Raw genomic sequence first — 15976 nt, 5'->3', positions numbered from 1 at the left:
TCAGTGAGCCAAGATCATACCACTGCACTACAGCCTGGCAAGAGAGCAAGGCTCTGTCTAAAAAAAAAAAAAACAAAAAAAAACCATTTATGTTAGGCAATATTTTGAAATCACAGTAGCTATTAGATTAGACATTGAAGATTAACACAGAAGTAAAAACACATACTAATATGGTTTGACTCTGTGTCCCCACCCAAATCTCATCTTGTAGCTCCCATAATTCCCATGTGTTGTGGGAGGGGTGTGGTGGGAAGTTATTGAATCATGGGGGTGGGCCTTTCCATCCCATTTTCATGATAGTGAATGGGTCTCACAAGATCTGATGGTTTTAAAAATGGGAGTTTCTCTGCAAAAGCTCTCTCTCTGCCTGCTGCCATCCACTTAAGATGTGACTTGCTCCTCCTTGCCTTCCACCATGATTGTGAGGCCTCCCCAGCCATGTGGAACTGTAAGTCCAATAAACCTTTCTTTTTTAAATTGGCCAGCCTCAGGTATGCCTTTATCAGCAGTGTAAAAACGAACTAATACGCATACCTATTATTTGCCTCAAATTTTAGATTACTATTTATATACACTAAAGAATTTAATCTCTACATGAGTATCTCTGCCCATAAAAAGTTAATAAATCAGACTTCAGGTTTACAAAATAGGGTCACTATATTCATGTTACTTAGTTATTGGCTTTCTTTGTAGCCCTGTATACTTTATTATAGTTATACATAGAAAACACTGTTCTGAGAAGCAGCCTGTAGAATTCATCAGACTGCCAAAGGAATCCATGGCACAAAAAGAGGTGGGATTTTTTTTTCCTGTCTTAAAAGGTTACAGAATTTTTTTTTAACTAAGCAGCATAGCGAATAACTGTGCTTGTATGTACTTTACATGAAAATCTTTCTGTTAATTAGAGAAGCTCCTTAATCTTACACTTTATCTGCCACAAATCTGAGTACGAAAGTCTGTCTTCCAACATTTCCCCTACGACATTTTCAATACAGGTTCCCAGAAAAAGTGCTGAAGATGATTCTCAATTATGTTCTAGTGACAGAAACATCTAGGGGAAAAAACCTTAATTACAAATCATAATACTGTATTCATATTCATAGAATACAGTGTTGGAAAGAACCTCAGAGAATATATGGTCCAAATGTCCATATTTGGGAAATGGTCTAACTCTCTTGCCTCAGTGGCTATGAATATTTGAACACTTCTGGGACCACGAACACATGGGATCACTAGGACTCCCCTACTCCCATGGCTTTCATAACATTTCAAATTCCTATAATGCTCTGCCACATCAAAAGAATAGTTTACCTCTTCATCAGTGCTTCTCAAACTTTAAAGAGGCATACGAATCACCTGAATATCTATTCAAAATAAAGACTATTTGAGCAGGTCTAGGGTGAGCACTAGAGTTCTTCATTTCTAAGAAGCTTCGGCATGGTGCCAACACTGCTGGTCCTTGGACCACTCTTGGAGTAAAATAGTGCTGGAGTTCTTTTTATGTAGAAATTCCTCTCTTTTCCTGAAAGCTAAATATAGAGAGACATTTTTCAAGTCCTCACTGGCTTGTCAGTCTTCACTGAGTAAACCTAACTGTTGACAGCTTCCTGCAGAAAGCCCTGGCAGGGCAGTTTCCACATTCCCTATCTAAGTGATCTTTTGAACTCCTCCCCATCACAATAGCTGTACCAAAGAATGCCAGGTCTTTTGATTCTACTTGCTCATCACTTTCACCTGACACAGATACACAACCACAGTCATCAGTCTGCAGCATCCTATTAGTAGTCTGGGTGTGCAGTTGCACACAGCAGGGTCCCAACCATGCTTGACCTGATAACAACCCAAAATACAGTCACAAAATCCATCTTCTAGTTCTGACAAAGAGTCTTTTCTTGACCAAACTTAGTCAGGTGCTTCTGAATCCTCTTCCCAATTAGGCTTCAAATTTTGGACTTCTGTATCCATCTATGCACAATCCAACTTTAGCAAGAATCCTGTTAGTAAGTTGGTTTAGTGAGAATCCCCCACCCTCAATAACTAATCACCCTGGATTTCTGAGGGGGTTCCTCATCCTCCACTATCCCCCAAGTGATATCAGATCACTGTCATCTGCCTTCAGCAAGAATCCTGTTAGTTTGGTTTAGCCAGAATTCTCCTAAGTGCCCCCTGATGCTTCCTCTTAGTAGTTTCCCATCTACAGACCCCCACCCTGCTCCTTGACTATAAATTCCCACTTTTCCTTGTATCTGGAATTGAGCCCAATCTCTCTTGCCTACTGCAAAACCCCACTGCAAAGGTCCTTATACTTATTGCAACAGTCCTGAATAAAATCTGCCTAACTGTTTTAACAAACGTTAGAATAGGTTTTTCTTTAACAGTTCCTTCCCCCACCCCCCACAAAAAAAATCTATGTCACTCATTTAATTCCCCTTTAAGTTAGACCCTAAGATCCCAGAGTTAGAAGTTTCTTCAAATGCCTCGCCATGCCTTCCTCATTTGCTTTAGGTGATCTCTAATTTGGCCAGGTAAGAGAAATTAACAAATTCAATCCAATTCACAGTGTATTACTAAATGTTAAAAGTTAAAAGTAGTTTTGTCTAGAATCTGCATTTTCTCACAGAAATTTATAGCACTGAAACAGATCCCCTTTAATATACCTTTGCCTAAATTGGGTTTAAAAGAACTCTACCGTAATGCTGGTGTTAGGAGAAAAGTTACAGGCACTGTATCACAGTGAAACATTCACTACACATCTGGGAGAATGCGGGATTATCAAGTTTAACTGGATTGGATGTAGAACTTTATTAAAGAATAGTTTATATATGCAAACAGTTTAATATTTGAGTTTTTACTTCTAGTTTCTGGAAGGAAATGGTCTGACTCTTAGATGACTGCTTCAATTAATTTTCATAAAGTTAGCAGTGGATATCAACTACATTTCTAACAAACTCCTTTTTCAATATAGCTTGCAGCCAAATTACATTATAATGTCATTTTGGGCCAAATGCCAAACTATTAACATCAAAAATTCAAGACAATATTTTTCCCTTTAAAGAGAGTCCAAAACCTTTAATGATGGTTTTGTTTAGACATGAATACAGGAACTATATGGACTTGGAATTCCATATTGAATAACATGTTTCTTGATTCCACATATTTTTAACAACATTTTCCATAGTAAAGTTTATATAAGTACTCTCAATAGACATTAAAAAGCTTTAACACTAACAATGATAGATTTTCATACTCAGAATAAACTAAAAAGGCTTTCATCTCAGTGTCTCAACTATGAGAGATACAGTACTGTTAAAACCAAAAGAATGTGTAAATTTTCTCTCCATAAAAAATTTTTATACAAACAATCATGGTTTTCATTCACCTTCACTGTATAATGGGTTGAAGTAAGTATCAAAATTTCCCGTAAGTACAGGTAATGTTCAGCATGAAAAAGAAAGATGCTTATATCATTATATTCTGCTGTTAAAACTGCATGGGTTTTAAACAAAGCAGGGCTGACTGAGCTGAGTTAGTATAATAGTAATAAATTTCTTTGGGAAAAAAATAGGATACCATACAAATCTATTTCGGAAAAATAAGAGTTGTTTTGCCTAGATGTCTTGAGGACTGGATTTTGTCTACATAAGCAGGTAGAAATTTTTTTTAATTGCACAAAACAAAATTATTACTATATAATCATGTTAGATTATATATTAATAATTACATATATTGCTAATTAAAATTAAATATTCACTCCTGAAAAGTGAATGTCTCAGAAAGGAGACCTCATTCTTAGTTCCCAAAGTTTTTGAGCTAAAGCCTATATACAAAGCATGTATATAATTTTATAGGTTCATCTTACCTTTCATAAGAGAAACTATCACGTATAATAAGGAATTATGAATTCCTATTTAGCATTAGCATCTTTTTATCAATGAGAACGCTACAGTAGATCCAACCAAATGTACCTTTATCTTAGAATTTTCTTCCTTAATGATCTTAATCTCTCCTTGACTTCAGCTATCCCCTTCCACGGCCACACCCTGGGTCTTGTCATTATCACTCAGCTCTTCACCTCCTTCAACAGCCCATTCTCAGATGCAATCACTTCCACCTCTCCTCCTAATTTTCTACCCATTTGTCCCCACTATCTGCTCTCCAACATCTTTGAACATTCATCCTTTGCCCCAGCCATGTTCTCCCAGTTCATCAGCCTATTACAGCTTTAGGAATTTTCCTTCCTGCGACCTCGTGAATAATCAACTTAATTACATCTCATCAGCAACTCCAGACTTCACAATCCTTTGTCCTCCTACTATTGCCTCCATGAACATAGTCAACTGAGAACTGTGCTAATATTCCATTTCTCAACTATGATACTCAGGTTGCTGATGGCAATTAGAGAAAAACTCACACAAATATATTCTGCTCCCATCACAATTTTATAGACCCACCCCCTCAAATCTCAGCAGAACTGTTAACTGCAATCCACATACTAATTTTGGTTGGCTGCCTCTCCTGTCCCACTGCTACCCTAGTCACTCTTAAGCAAATGTTTTTACCTTCTACTTCACAGAGATTTGAGGCTGCACTTTGCTCAACTAAGATTTTTTTTTTAACAACTGTGCCACCTCTTATTCTGTTTCTTGCAGACTCAGGATGACATCACCTCTTTATTCAAGGCTAATCCTCTTCATGACTTTCATCATCATAGTCACTCTCCTCTCTCTTCAACCATGCACTTTTCTTGGGCTTTCTCATAGCTAAAGTCAAAGTAATTTCCATCAAAGTAAATCCGCCAACCCCAAAACTCTTAGTAAACTCTCTCTGCTGTGTAATATGATAGCCACTGGTCACATGAGGCTATTTAAATTTAGTTACAGCAAATAAAACTTAAGTTGATTTCCTCAGACACACTAACCATCTTTCAAGTGATCAGTAGCCATATGCAGCTAATGAGTGCCATGCTGGACAGTGCAGGTATCGAACATTTCCATCATCATGAAAACTTGTATTGGACACTGCAGGTCTATATTGTCTAGTATCATTCTCCCATCTGTCCTTTTCTCCACAGTCAAGCACTTCTTTAAACAATAGTTTACACTCACTCTCAAATTTCCTTTTTTTCTTTAAAGACAGGGTCTTGCTCTGTCACCTAGACTAGAGTGCAGTGGTGCGATCACAGCACATTGCTGCCTCGACCTACTGGGCTCAAGTGATCCTCCCACAGCACCCCTCTCCCCTCCTCCGAGTAGCTGGGACTAAAGGTATGTACCACTATGCCTGGCTAATTTTTTAATTTTTTTGTAGAGACAAAGTCTCACTATGTTGCCCGGGCTGGTCTCAAACTCCTGGGCTCAAGTGATCCTCCTGCCTGGGCCTCCTAAAGTGCTGGGATTACAGGTGTGAGCCACCACACCCAGCCTCTCAAATTCTCTACTGTTAATGTTCTTCATCCTTCACCTACTCCCTGATTGCCAATCATCTAGCCAACAGCTTACAAACATGTCCAAGTTGGCAAAATAGAAATTAAATTCCATCTCCGCTCCCTAGTATACCTCAAACTGCTGCTCCTCCTCCAAAGTCCCTTTGTAAAAGTCTCCATCAAGCTCCCCAGCTACCCAACTCTGAAACCTAGGATTTTTCCCCAGTTCTTCCCCCACTCACCTGTTGCCATAGCTCAGAGATGACAGTTACAAAGTCCTGTGGACATTACCTATGCAGAATTTTTGTTCTTTTCTCTTCACTCCTGGTACCACTGCCCTAGTTTTTATCATCTCTGGACTGGACTACTGTAACTGTCTCCTGACCTTCCCGCCTCTGGTCTCAATCTCCTATAATTTTGCTTCGCACCATGAACAGGTTCTTTCTGATGCCCAAATCTGACCATGCTACCTCCTACTTAAAATCTAGATTCCTCAGCATGAGATACAAGATCCAAAGAATGATCTTTGTTTATTTTTCCAGCTGCTTTCCCATAAACTCCATTAGCACTCCCCACAAAGTCACCCCAAATTAACCCATGATCTAAGTTAAAACAGTGTGCTCATGAGAAAACACAGCTGCAACACCAGTCCCTCCCTCCCCCTGCCAACTTGCCTACCCCTCACAAGTCTTTCCTATCTGGAGAGGCTGGAACTGCCACATCCTCCAGCCCGTCAGACAACTTGAAACTCCACACCCACGTCATGATCATTCACGCTGGAACGATTACTTTTCTTCTGTGCAGAATGTCCCTTCCCTGTCCACATCCAGAATACTGGCCATAATTCTCAGTAGCTGTAATAGAATGTCAACATTAAACTGCTCATATGATTTCCAAAATTTATAGATCTGCCTTAATATAACAATATAAAATATTCATACCACAGGCCCTTGTCAGGTAATAAAGCTTGAAAGTGTCTTCTATCTAGTCCCTAATAAATGTCCAGTTGGTATTTAGGACAGGATATATTAACTTCTATCACTGAATTGCATTAGATTACTGGAAAGCTATATACTTGAAAACATTAGCCTGACCAAAGATTAATCTGTTTTCTGGCCCAACATATTGAGGAATAGGACATTTCCCTGCTCAGCCTATAACATCCTTCAACATCCTACAACATCCTTCAACATCCTACATGTAAATTAAATACTGATGGCACTATTTTTTAACTGGAAAAGGAGGAATTACAGCATACCCAATGAACGTGCATTTCTATGTGTGTGCGCATGCGCACATGTGTGTTTAGGAACAATGGCGGTGGGAGAGAGATAAATAAGATTCCTAATTGAAAATCCATCCCCCAGGTGATTCTAACACAAAGGAAGAAGTCTCTTTTGAGCAGCACTGGCACGGACCATCACAGAATCACCAACAATAAGTTAGCTCATGCCCTTAAATGTATTGACAATATAATAGAAACATCACCTGTGAAACTCATCCTGGGAACTCAGCTCACAATGTCCTTCAACATCCCAGGTGTAAATTCTTGCAAGGTGACTTTCAGAATTTGAGAACATGAAAAATTCCTCTAAGGCAAGTTGGTATTCTTCTACTTTCCAGTTATGATAGCTATAAAAAAAACTGTGTCCATTTTTACCTTGACTGACAGAAGGTTTACAACTGTTGCATTTTCCCTAAAATTCTAAAATTTTCTTTTTCTTCTGAGTTTTTTGCCTGAATTTGAATCTTATCACCAACATTATTGGCTAGGTGACCTTGGGTGACTTCAACTTCTCTATGCCTCAAATTTCTGCATCTACAAAGTGTAGTTAATAATAATCCTCTATTAATAATAATAATAATAATAATCCTCTTAGGATTATTCTGAGAACTGTATGAGACAACACAGGTAAGGTGCTTAGAATTGTGCCTGCTGCCTAGTGAGAATACCAGAATAATCCAGAATGATCAGCTGTTAACAGCCATTTCTGCTTTATTTGGAATATTTTTATGGTAAAAGCCACCTCTGATTCTTTTAAAAACAGGTAAGTTACAAAGAACTATGCCTGGTTACAAGCCTCCACATAAATATGATATTCATGTCAGGAAATAAAGCTACCCCATGCACCCTGCACTGCTAAGACAGATTATATCTAGAGTTGGGTATTTGTTCCATGCAGGCTGCCATTCTTTAAGACACATCCAAAACTAAATTCATTTATTTACTTGTTCTTTCCATAAGTTATTGAACCTAAAACTCGGTATGTCAGAAACTACACTCAGATATCCCCTACCAACCCCCAATAGAGTCCTCCCTCCCTTCTTACTGAACACCTCCAACCATCCAGAAACCCAGGCCTTAATTCTTGCTATCTGTCATCCTTCATGCCCAATCATTCATCAGATTGAGTCAGCCTCCTTTCTCACTCTCTCTTAAATCACTGGCTCTTCTACTTCCACTGCTACAACCTTACTCAAGGCTACTTTCGTGCTTTGGGTGCACAGCCCTACTCAAGTCCCCTCTCATCCCATTCCCATCATTAACCAAAGTGACCTTTTTAAAGACAAAACTGATCATCTACATCCTTGCTTCAGCCTATCAACAGTTTGCCATTTTTCTTAGCAAAAAGGAAATGTCCCAAGCCTTAACATGTAGCCTTAAATGGCCCTGCATGATCTCAGCCTCCTTAACACCCAGCCTTTCCCCTAGCCTGATCTCATCCTCCCCTTACTAACCCACACCAGGCTTCTTTCCAGTTTTTAAGCAGACAGTTGCTCCAGTCTCAGGGCCTCGTGTATGTGCTTCCCATGTCCCATCGCGCAGCCAAAGTCCACTCACACATGAGATTTCTGCTTATGCATCACTTCCTCCTAAGCAGAGTCTTCCTGTTTAGCATCCTGACTTTTCAAAATTCAGTAACTGCAGAATTAGCTTTTCCACTCTGCCTCCTCAACTAAAACATAGGCAGGGACATCCCTGAGGGCAGGGTCTTGGTTCTCACCGTTTATGGTTACAACCTCAGCAGTGAGCACACTGGTTTTTACACAGCTAGTGGAGTTGCTTTTAATTGTGGTAAAAAGCACGTAACATAAAACTTGCCATTTTAACCATTTATTATTGTACAGTTGGGTAATGTAAACTCTATTCTCATTGTACAACAGATCTCTAAAACTTTTACATCTTGCAAAACTGAAACTCTACCTATTAAACAACAATTCCCCGACTCCCCCTCCCCCAGCCCCTAGCAACCACCATTCTACTCTCTGTTTCTATGAGTCTGCTTCATATAAGTGGAATCCTACAGTGCTTGTCTTTTAGTGACTGCCTTAACTCACTTAACATAGTGTCCTCTAGGTTAATCCATGATATAACATGTCACAGGATTTCCTTCTTTCTAAAGGCTGAGTATGTATTGATATGAACATACATATTCCATTGTATGTATATACCACATTTTCTTTATTCACCCATTAATGGACATTTAGGTTGCTTCCATCTCTTGGCTGTTATGAATAATGCTGCAATGAACATGGGTATCCAAATACCTCTTCAAGATCTTGCTTTCAATTATTTTGTATATATACCCAGAAGTGGGACTGCTAGATCATGTAGTAGTCCTATTTTGTTGTTGTTGTTGTTAAGATGGAGTTTCATTCTTGTTGCTCATGCTGGAATGCAATGGCACGATATCCGCTCACTGCAACCTCTGCCTCCCAGGTTCAAGCGATTTTCCTGCCTCAGCCTCCCAAGTGGCTGGGACTACAGGTGCGCACCACCATGCCCAGCTAATTTTTGTATTTTTAGTAGAAACAGGGTTTTACTATGTCGTCAAGGCTGATCTTAAACTCCTGACCTCGTGATCCACCTGCCTTGGCCTCCCAAAGTGCAGGGATTACAGGCGTGAGTCACTCTGCGCCTGGCCAGTAGTTCTAGTTTTAACTTTCTGTGGAAGCTCCACAGTGTTTTCCAGAGTGGTTCTATCAGTTTACCTTCCTACCCACAGTACACATCATCTCCAGTCTCTCCACATCCTTGCCAACACTTGCTATTTTCTATTTTCATGAGAGTGGATATCCTTATAGGTGTGAAATGACACACAGGTAATAACTAGCAATTAATGTCTACATATACAGAGGCTGCACAGATAAGTAAGGCATAGCTTCTACTCTCAAGGAATTCATAGAATAATAGGGAGAAAGAGTAACACACAAACAAGGTGTGTACTAAATGTACAGACAACAGAGAGGGAACTGTCAATTCCCACATCCAGTAGGCAGTTAAGAATATGAGTCTGAGATTCAGTGAAAGCTATTAAGTGGACACATAAATTGAGAGTTGTCAAAATAAAAAAAAATAGTATATCCTACTATCTAAATAAATACTACTCTTTCTTATGCAAAACTAGTATTCCAAAAATACCAAATTTCTTTTTTTTTTCTTTCTTTTTGAGATGGAGTCTCGCTGTGTCACCCAGGCTGGAGTCCAATGGTGCGATCTCAGCTCACTGCAACCTCTGCCTCCCAGGTTCAAGCGATTCTCCTGCCTCAGCCTCTCGAGTAGCTGGGACTACAGGCATGCGCTACCATGCCCAGCTAATTTTTGTAATTTTAGTTGAAACAGGGTTTTACTACCTTGGTCAGGCTGGTCTTGAGCTCCTGATCTCAAGTGATCCACCTGCCTTGGCCTCCCAGGTGCTGGGATTACAGGCGTGAGCCACCGTGCCCAGCCCAGATTTCTTAATGTAGTATATCCTATGTCTACTAAGATAACATGTTATTCTATGTATTGCACAACATACTGAATTGCCCTCTGCTTTACGAAGATTATATTATATGCTCCTATGAATCTAACAGTATGTAATCTCAAAAACAGTAGGTAGTTCTAACCAAATTCCCACCACTTCCTTTTTTGCAGCTTTTAGGACCAACAGAAGAGCACATAATTGGAAACAATATCAAGACCACCTTATAATTTATAGTCTAAAAAACACCTAGTTTATTTAGTCAAATGTGCTATTACATCTGAGAACAGTACTCTAAACAGAGTTCTATTAAAAATACTGGTGTACTATTCAGCAGGCAGCCATGCAATTTAATTGTCTTTAGTCTAAACATGGAATTAAACCACAAATTAGATACCAAGTATTTAAAGCAAAGCAAGTCGAGAAAACTTAAAGTATATATAATTATCACCCTTACTATCCTCTATTTCATTAGTAGGACGTGTAAATACAAACAATGATAGCAACATAGGCAAATAAAATTCACACTTATGTTCTTCTATTGATTGCTCTGTTCTACTGACTGTAATTTGAATGTCAGATAATGGAGAGTAACCCCTTTCACTGTGAGCAAGTGTTCTTGGTATCCTCAGACAGAATCGTTCCAATAAGCTATCATCCCTGCTTTTCAGGTATGCCTTAATACCTAGCATACAGGTGACTGCACAATATGAGCTGATGTTATCAGCTTCTTTACTTACCTGGTAGCAAAAGGCCAGTTTGAGTGACTGAGAGCCTAAAGTGATTGAAATGATACCATTTAGTCTGTGTTATCTTTACGCCAGAACATCAATTTTCCACTGATGACATTCTATTCTGTCTGCTTATGTTGTAAGTGCAAAGCACGTGCACACATGCACACACACATGCCAAAAAGCTACAGGTGGTTTCTCTCTACACAAGATAGTTTTTCAGTATTTACCAGATTTCACAGTGAAGTCATAATAAACACCTAAGTTATTTTATAGCTAAAGTTTAAACTGAGATAAACTCTTTAAGAAAAAAAAAACAATATGTTCTAAAAAGATACAAATAAACTTGAAATCACTTACTTTCTGCTCAGGGCTTTCCTGAAATAAAAGTCCAAAGTAGTCCTTCTCCAAGAGATTGAGGTGTTCACACACTCTGTCAAATAACACTTGTCCCTTAGCACGTTTCTGGAGAAAAAATAGTAACTTTACTTTTCAAGTAGTAAAGATTCCAAGACTGCTATAAATAAAAGACATCATATCAGATACATGATTTATTATAAATTGACATTAAATATTTATCATTTTCTAACAATATAAAAGTGATTAATTTTTTAACTTTAGCCCTCTCACCCTGCACACATATACAAAGCATAAAATCTAAAACAAAAGCATAAGCAAGCACCATCTGCTTTATTGCTACTCGATATAAACATAAAAAGGACTAAAAAAGCAAAATGTTAGCTGTTCATTTTCTTATTTTAAAAATGTTCAAACTGCTTCCATCAATTCCTCAAGGTGGCTCATATATATAAAGTATACTACTCCCCAGGAAAATCATTTAGCTCTAGTATTCAGTATATCCTAACATAATTTGTCCTATCAGCACTTAGGTTTAATGTTTTATTTTTGTTCTATGATATCTGTAGAACAGACTTTTTTTTCTATACAAGTTATGCTTCTATTTACAATTTTCCTAGAGAATGATATGGTGTTCACTCCCTAGGATAAATTCTAAAAATACAAGATAATGCAAGTGGGACAAGAAATCAAATGCCTCTAAGGGCTTAACATACTTTCACCTTGAATAGATTTTTCTTTTTAATTTAAGAAGCTGCTGTGAACAGAGATATAGGAGTCTTTGACAGCCACAGAAGAAAAGCTCATTGTCTAACCAATGGCAAAACATAAGCAGAGTGATGACTCATTTCCAATTAGGATGCACACCTCTGGAACAACCCAACTGTGAGGTCAGGTCAGACACAGGCCTCCTCCCCAGATGCACTGATAAAAGCCACCAATGGATTGCTAGCGAAAAAGAAAAAGCCAACAGACTTTTCCATTCTCAAAATGAATGCCCTCTCACTATTAAAATGTGCACTAGTTCACCCAGTGTGTGAAAATTAATGTCCCCCCCACATATATCTTGAGGAAGATAATCTGGTACTTTTATTATTATGTCTCCTATGGTAACATTTCTCAAAAGAATAGAATTGCATCAAACTGTAAAGGGAAGAAAGAGAATGCTACACAGATTACATTATTTCAACATAATAAGCAACGTAAGACCAGGCATGGTAGCTCACACCTGTAATCCCAGCACTTTGAGGCTGAGGTGGGCAAATCTCCTGAGCTCAGGAGTTCGAGACCATCCTGGGCAACATGGTAAAACCTCATCGCTACAAAAAAACCCACAAAAATTAGCCAGGTGTGGTGGTGTGTGCCTGTAGTCTCAGCTACTCGGGAGGCTGGGGTGAAAGGATTGCTTAAGCCTGGGAGGCGGAGGCTACAGTAAGCTGTGTACATGCCACTGCACTCCAGCCTGGGTGACAGTGAGACCCTATCTCAATAAATAAATACATAAATAATAATAAATTTTAAAAAGCAATGTGCCATATACATACTATAGGTTCACAATCAGGATTTTACAGTCAATTAAATCACTGGGTATGCTTAAGATAGATATGTGCTTGTTTGTCTATACATTAAAAGTATATACAAATACAGTGTAGAGAATAAGAGTATTGGGCTCTGTGTTCTAAACACCATAGTTCTAAATACACTTCCATTATTTATAAGCTATGTGACCCACAGCAAGACACTTAACATCTGCTTGCCTTAATCTGCACATCTGTGAAATGAGGATAACAGATACCAGATACCACAAGAGGTGTAGTGAGTACTAAAAGAGCTGCAGTACATAACAATTGGTTATGATGCTATCTGAAATTAGGGTAAAAAGAATATTGAAGACACCTGATGTCTACAAAGACACATCTCAGTTCAAGGAGAAAACACCCTCCAATTCTAACATTAGCTTCAAATCAACTCTTATTAATAATTCACACTTTCTCATTGCCTTCCATTTCAAAAATAGGAACATACCCTCATGGACAGAATTCCCCTACAAGATTAAGAGGAAAAAACACCCATACAGCTCACCACTACAATTTGGTGTTGGTATGCTGGCTGTACATGAGGTTTCAGCATGACAGCTGGACCAGTTCCTCTATCCGACCTAGTTCCTCTATCATTCAATATTTTGTAAGTATTTTCTATTACTGGACCAGTGTGACAATGAAAAACCACTAAGTCTCCCTGACTGTAAAATGAGGGAGCTTATGTGAGAATCAAATTAACCCAGTGAGATGGAATATGCCTCAACCAATCATAGCTGTACTCTGCTGTCAAATATTCTTTCACTATCCCACATCTAACAAACACCAAAATGTTTCTAGATGCTAAGACTGCTTCTCTACTATTCTTTCCTTCTCTCTCCAGGAAACAGATATTCTCAATGCTTGATGAGATCCTGATTGCACATACAGGTTACTCAAGCTTCCATCTGCCTCTCCACCCTCAATGAACTCAAAATCTGGAAGGAAAAGCAAAAATGCAACACCATGAAACACATGTTAAGAAAGCGATGCACAAAGTGCTACTGGAACACCGGAAATTGAATGAGTAAATGAGACTTAGAGAAATTACAGCTTCACCAAGAATATGACATCTAAAGTGAATCTTAGAGGAGGAAATGATTTTTTGAGGTAGAGAAAACAGATATTCAAAATAACTTACTTTTTACTTTGGATGTTTATAGAGACCGTGTCAATTTCTGTTCAAAAGATACTGGAGGAAACAGTGAAATGAAAAAGGAAGCCATCCAGAATAAACAAGCCATGCAATATGACTGCTGGTTACACTGTTCAACTCTCAGATAATTGTGAAGGCTTGCCAAGCTAAGACTCAATCTATATTGATCCACATGTGTCAGTTCCTATGTTAAGATACCGGGGAATCAATGACGAGTAAAACAAACACAGTCTCAAGAAATGTATAAGCAACTGGCAGAGAAAGAAAATAAATGGAAAGCCAAAACTAAAGCATTATGTATCTACCAATTTGGACATAATCTGGCCCAAAGAGAAGTGACCGATGGCCTATGAGATAGCCTGATACAAGAGCTCTGCTCAATGACAATGTTTTACTCTGGGGATAAAGAATAGCAGATACAATCATAACATCCCTAAGGGAGTTTAAGTACAGAACACACACACACGCACACGTACACGCACACACATGGTCATAAAGTGGTATAAACACAGTGGAGACGGCAAGAAGGCTATTGGCAGAAGCCAGTATCAAGAGGCCAACCTGTATTTGCCAAAGTTATGTTCTGCTGGTCCCACTCGTCCCATGAGTTATATATACCCCTCATTCCCAAAAACAGCAGTAGAGTGGGACAAGAAAAATTCTGCTTATTGCATACTATTACTGAGCATCAAAACACCTATTTGTATAACAGATATCCTAAGGAGTTCTGCAATGCAAAAAACCTTGTTTCCCATCATTCCTTTCACTTGGGAAACTTGACGTTTCCCAAAACTATTTAGCAAAAGAGACCACTATTTTTTAATACAACATTTACTAATGTATTCTACAACAGAATTACTGTTCTAAAAACCACACCTCAAGAAATGAGATAGGAAAGAATTACCGGTTGACCATCCCAAATCCAAAAACCCAAAATATGAAACGCTCCAAAATCCACAAGTTTTTCAATGCCAACATTATGCTCAAACAAAATGCTCACTGGAGCATTTCGGATTTCCAATCTCTTGATTTGGAATGCTCAAGTATTACAAAATCTGAAAAAAAAAAACTTGAAATATCAAACATTTCTAGTCCAAAGCATTTCAGATAAAAGATACTCAACCTGTACCACTATCTGACCCTAACACAGATGTAGACACTGGTATCACATCTGTTTGATTCAAAAATGCCAAAAGAAAATCCATTTTAAACTAGTCCAAGATGTGTCCAGCTGCCTGAGAGAAGCCTGTGCCTAGCTGCCTGAGAGAAGCAAGAAATTCTCATAGACAAAAATCTAAAAAAACATAAATTAAAAATCACAAAACCACCAGGAAACCAGATATCGTAATTAAAAGTTAGACACAGTATCAGAATCACATCTTCAGAGACTGTACATAATAGAATTATCAAGTACAAAACACAAAATATGTATGTTTTATGTGTTTATAAGAAATGTTTTAAAATATGACTAAGGAAAAAGTGACTATCAAAAAGCAGGTTTTGAAAATAACAAAATAAAACATGTAGAAATGAAAACTATAGTAACTAAGTTATAATCCAAATGGACAGGATATGACACAGCTGAAGAGAAATCCAGTGAACTGTAAGACAGATCTGAAAAAAACTATCCAGAATGGGGCTGAGAAAAACAAAGGGAAGGACAATATGAAAGAACTTCACAGACATGGAGAACGGAATGAGGGGTCTACAAATATCTTGTCAGAGTCCTAGATTGAGATGAGAGAAATAAAGGAAAGGCAATACTAAAAGAAACAATGCTATAAAACTTCAAATTAAGAAAGCTCACTGAATCCCTAGCAAAATTAATAAAATTTATTAATCTACAATGATTTCATTCTCCTAATTTATTATTTATACTCAACATTTAAAAGGTTCTAACATGCATTATTTTTCTAAATAGCTATAATAAAGTCATCAAGACAAGAGAGGACTAAACATAAGTTAGAGAATAAAAAGAAGGACTGAGA

The 15976-nt window shown here is 38.2% G+C and overlaps 1 protein-coding gene across 31 annotated transcripts in view; it reads right to left on the bottom strand.

Moving 5' to 3' along the window:
* The window catches only part of EPB41L2 (erythrocyte membrane protein band 4.1 like 2), a 225463-nt gene that overhangs the window by 77909 nt on the left and 131578 nt on the right, over positions 1–15976 (bottom strand). For all 31 annotated transcript variants that reach the window (XM_021666542.2, XM_012458328.2, XM_012458331.2 and 28 more), the window contains exon 4: positions 11259–11363. In XM_021666542.2, coding sequence (XP_021522217.1) covers positions 11259–11363 — 105 coding nt within the window. The remainder of the gene's footprint in view (positions 1–11258; positions 11364–15976) is intronic.

This window comes from Aotus nancymaae, unplaced genomic scaffold, assembly GCF_030222135.1.
Source record: "Aotus nancymaae isolate 86718 unplaced genomic scaffold, 86718_ANA_hifiasm-v0.15.2.pri h1tg000040l, whole genome shotgun sequence".
NCBI classification, from domain to species: Eukaryota; Metazoa; Chordata; class Mammalia; order Primates; family Aotidae; genus Aotus; species Aotus nancymaae.
This window is presented reverse-complemented; position numbering and strand designations above follow the sequence as displayed.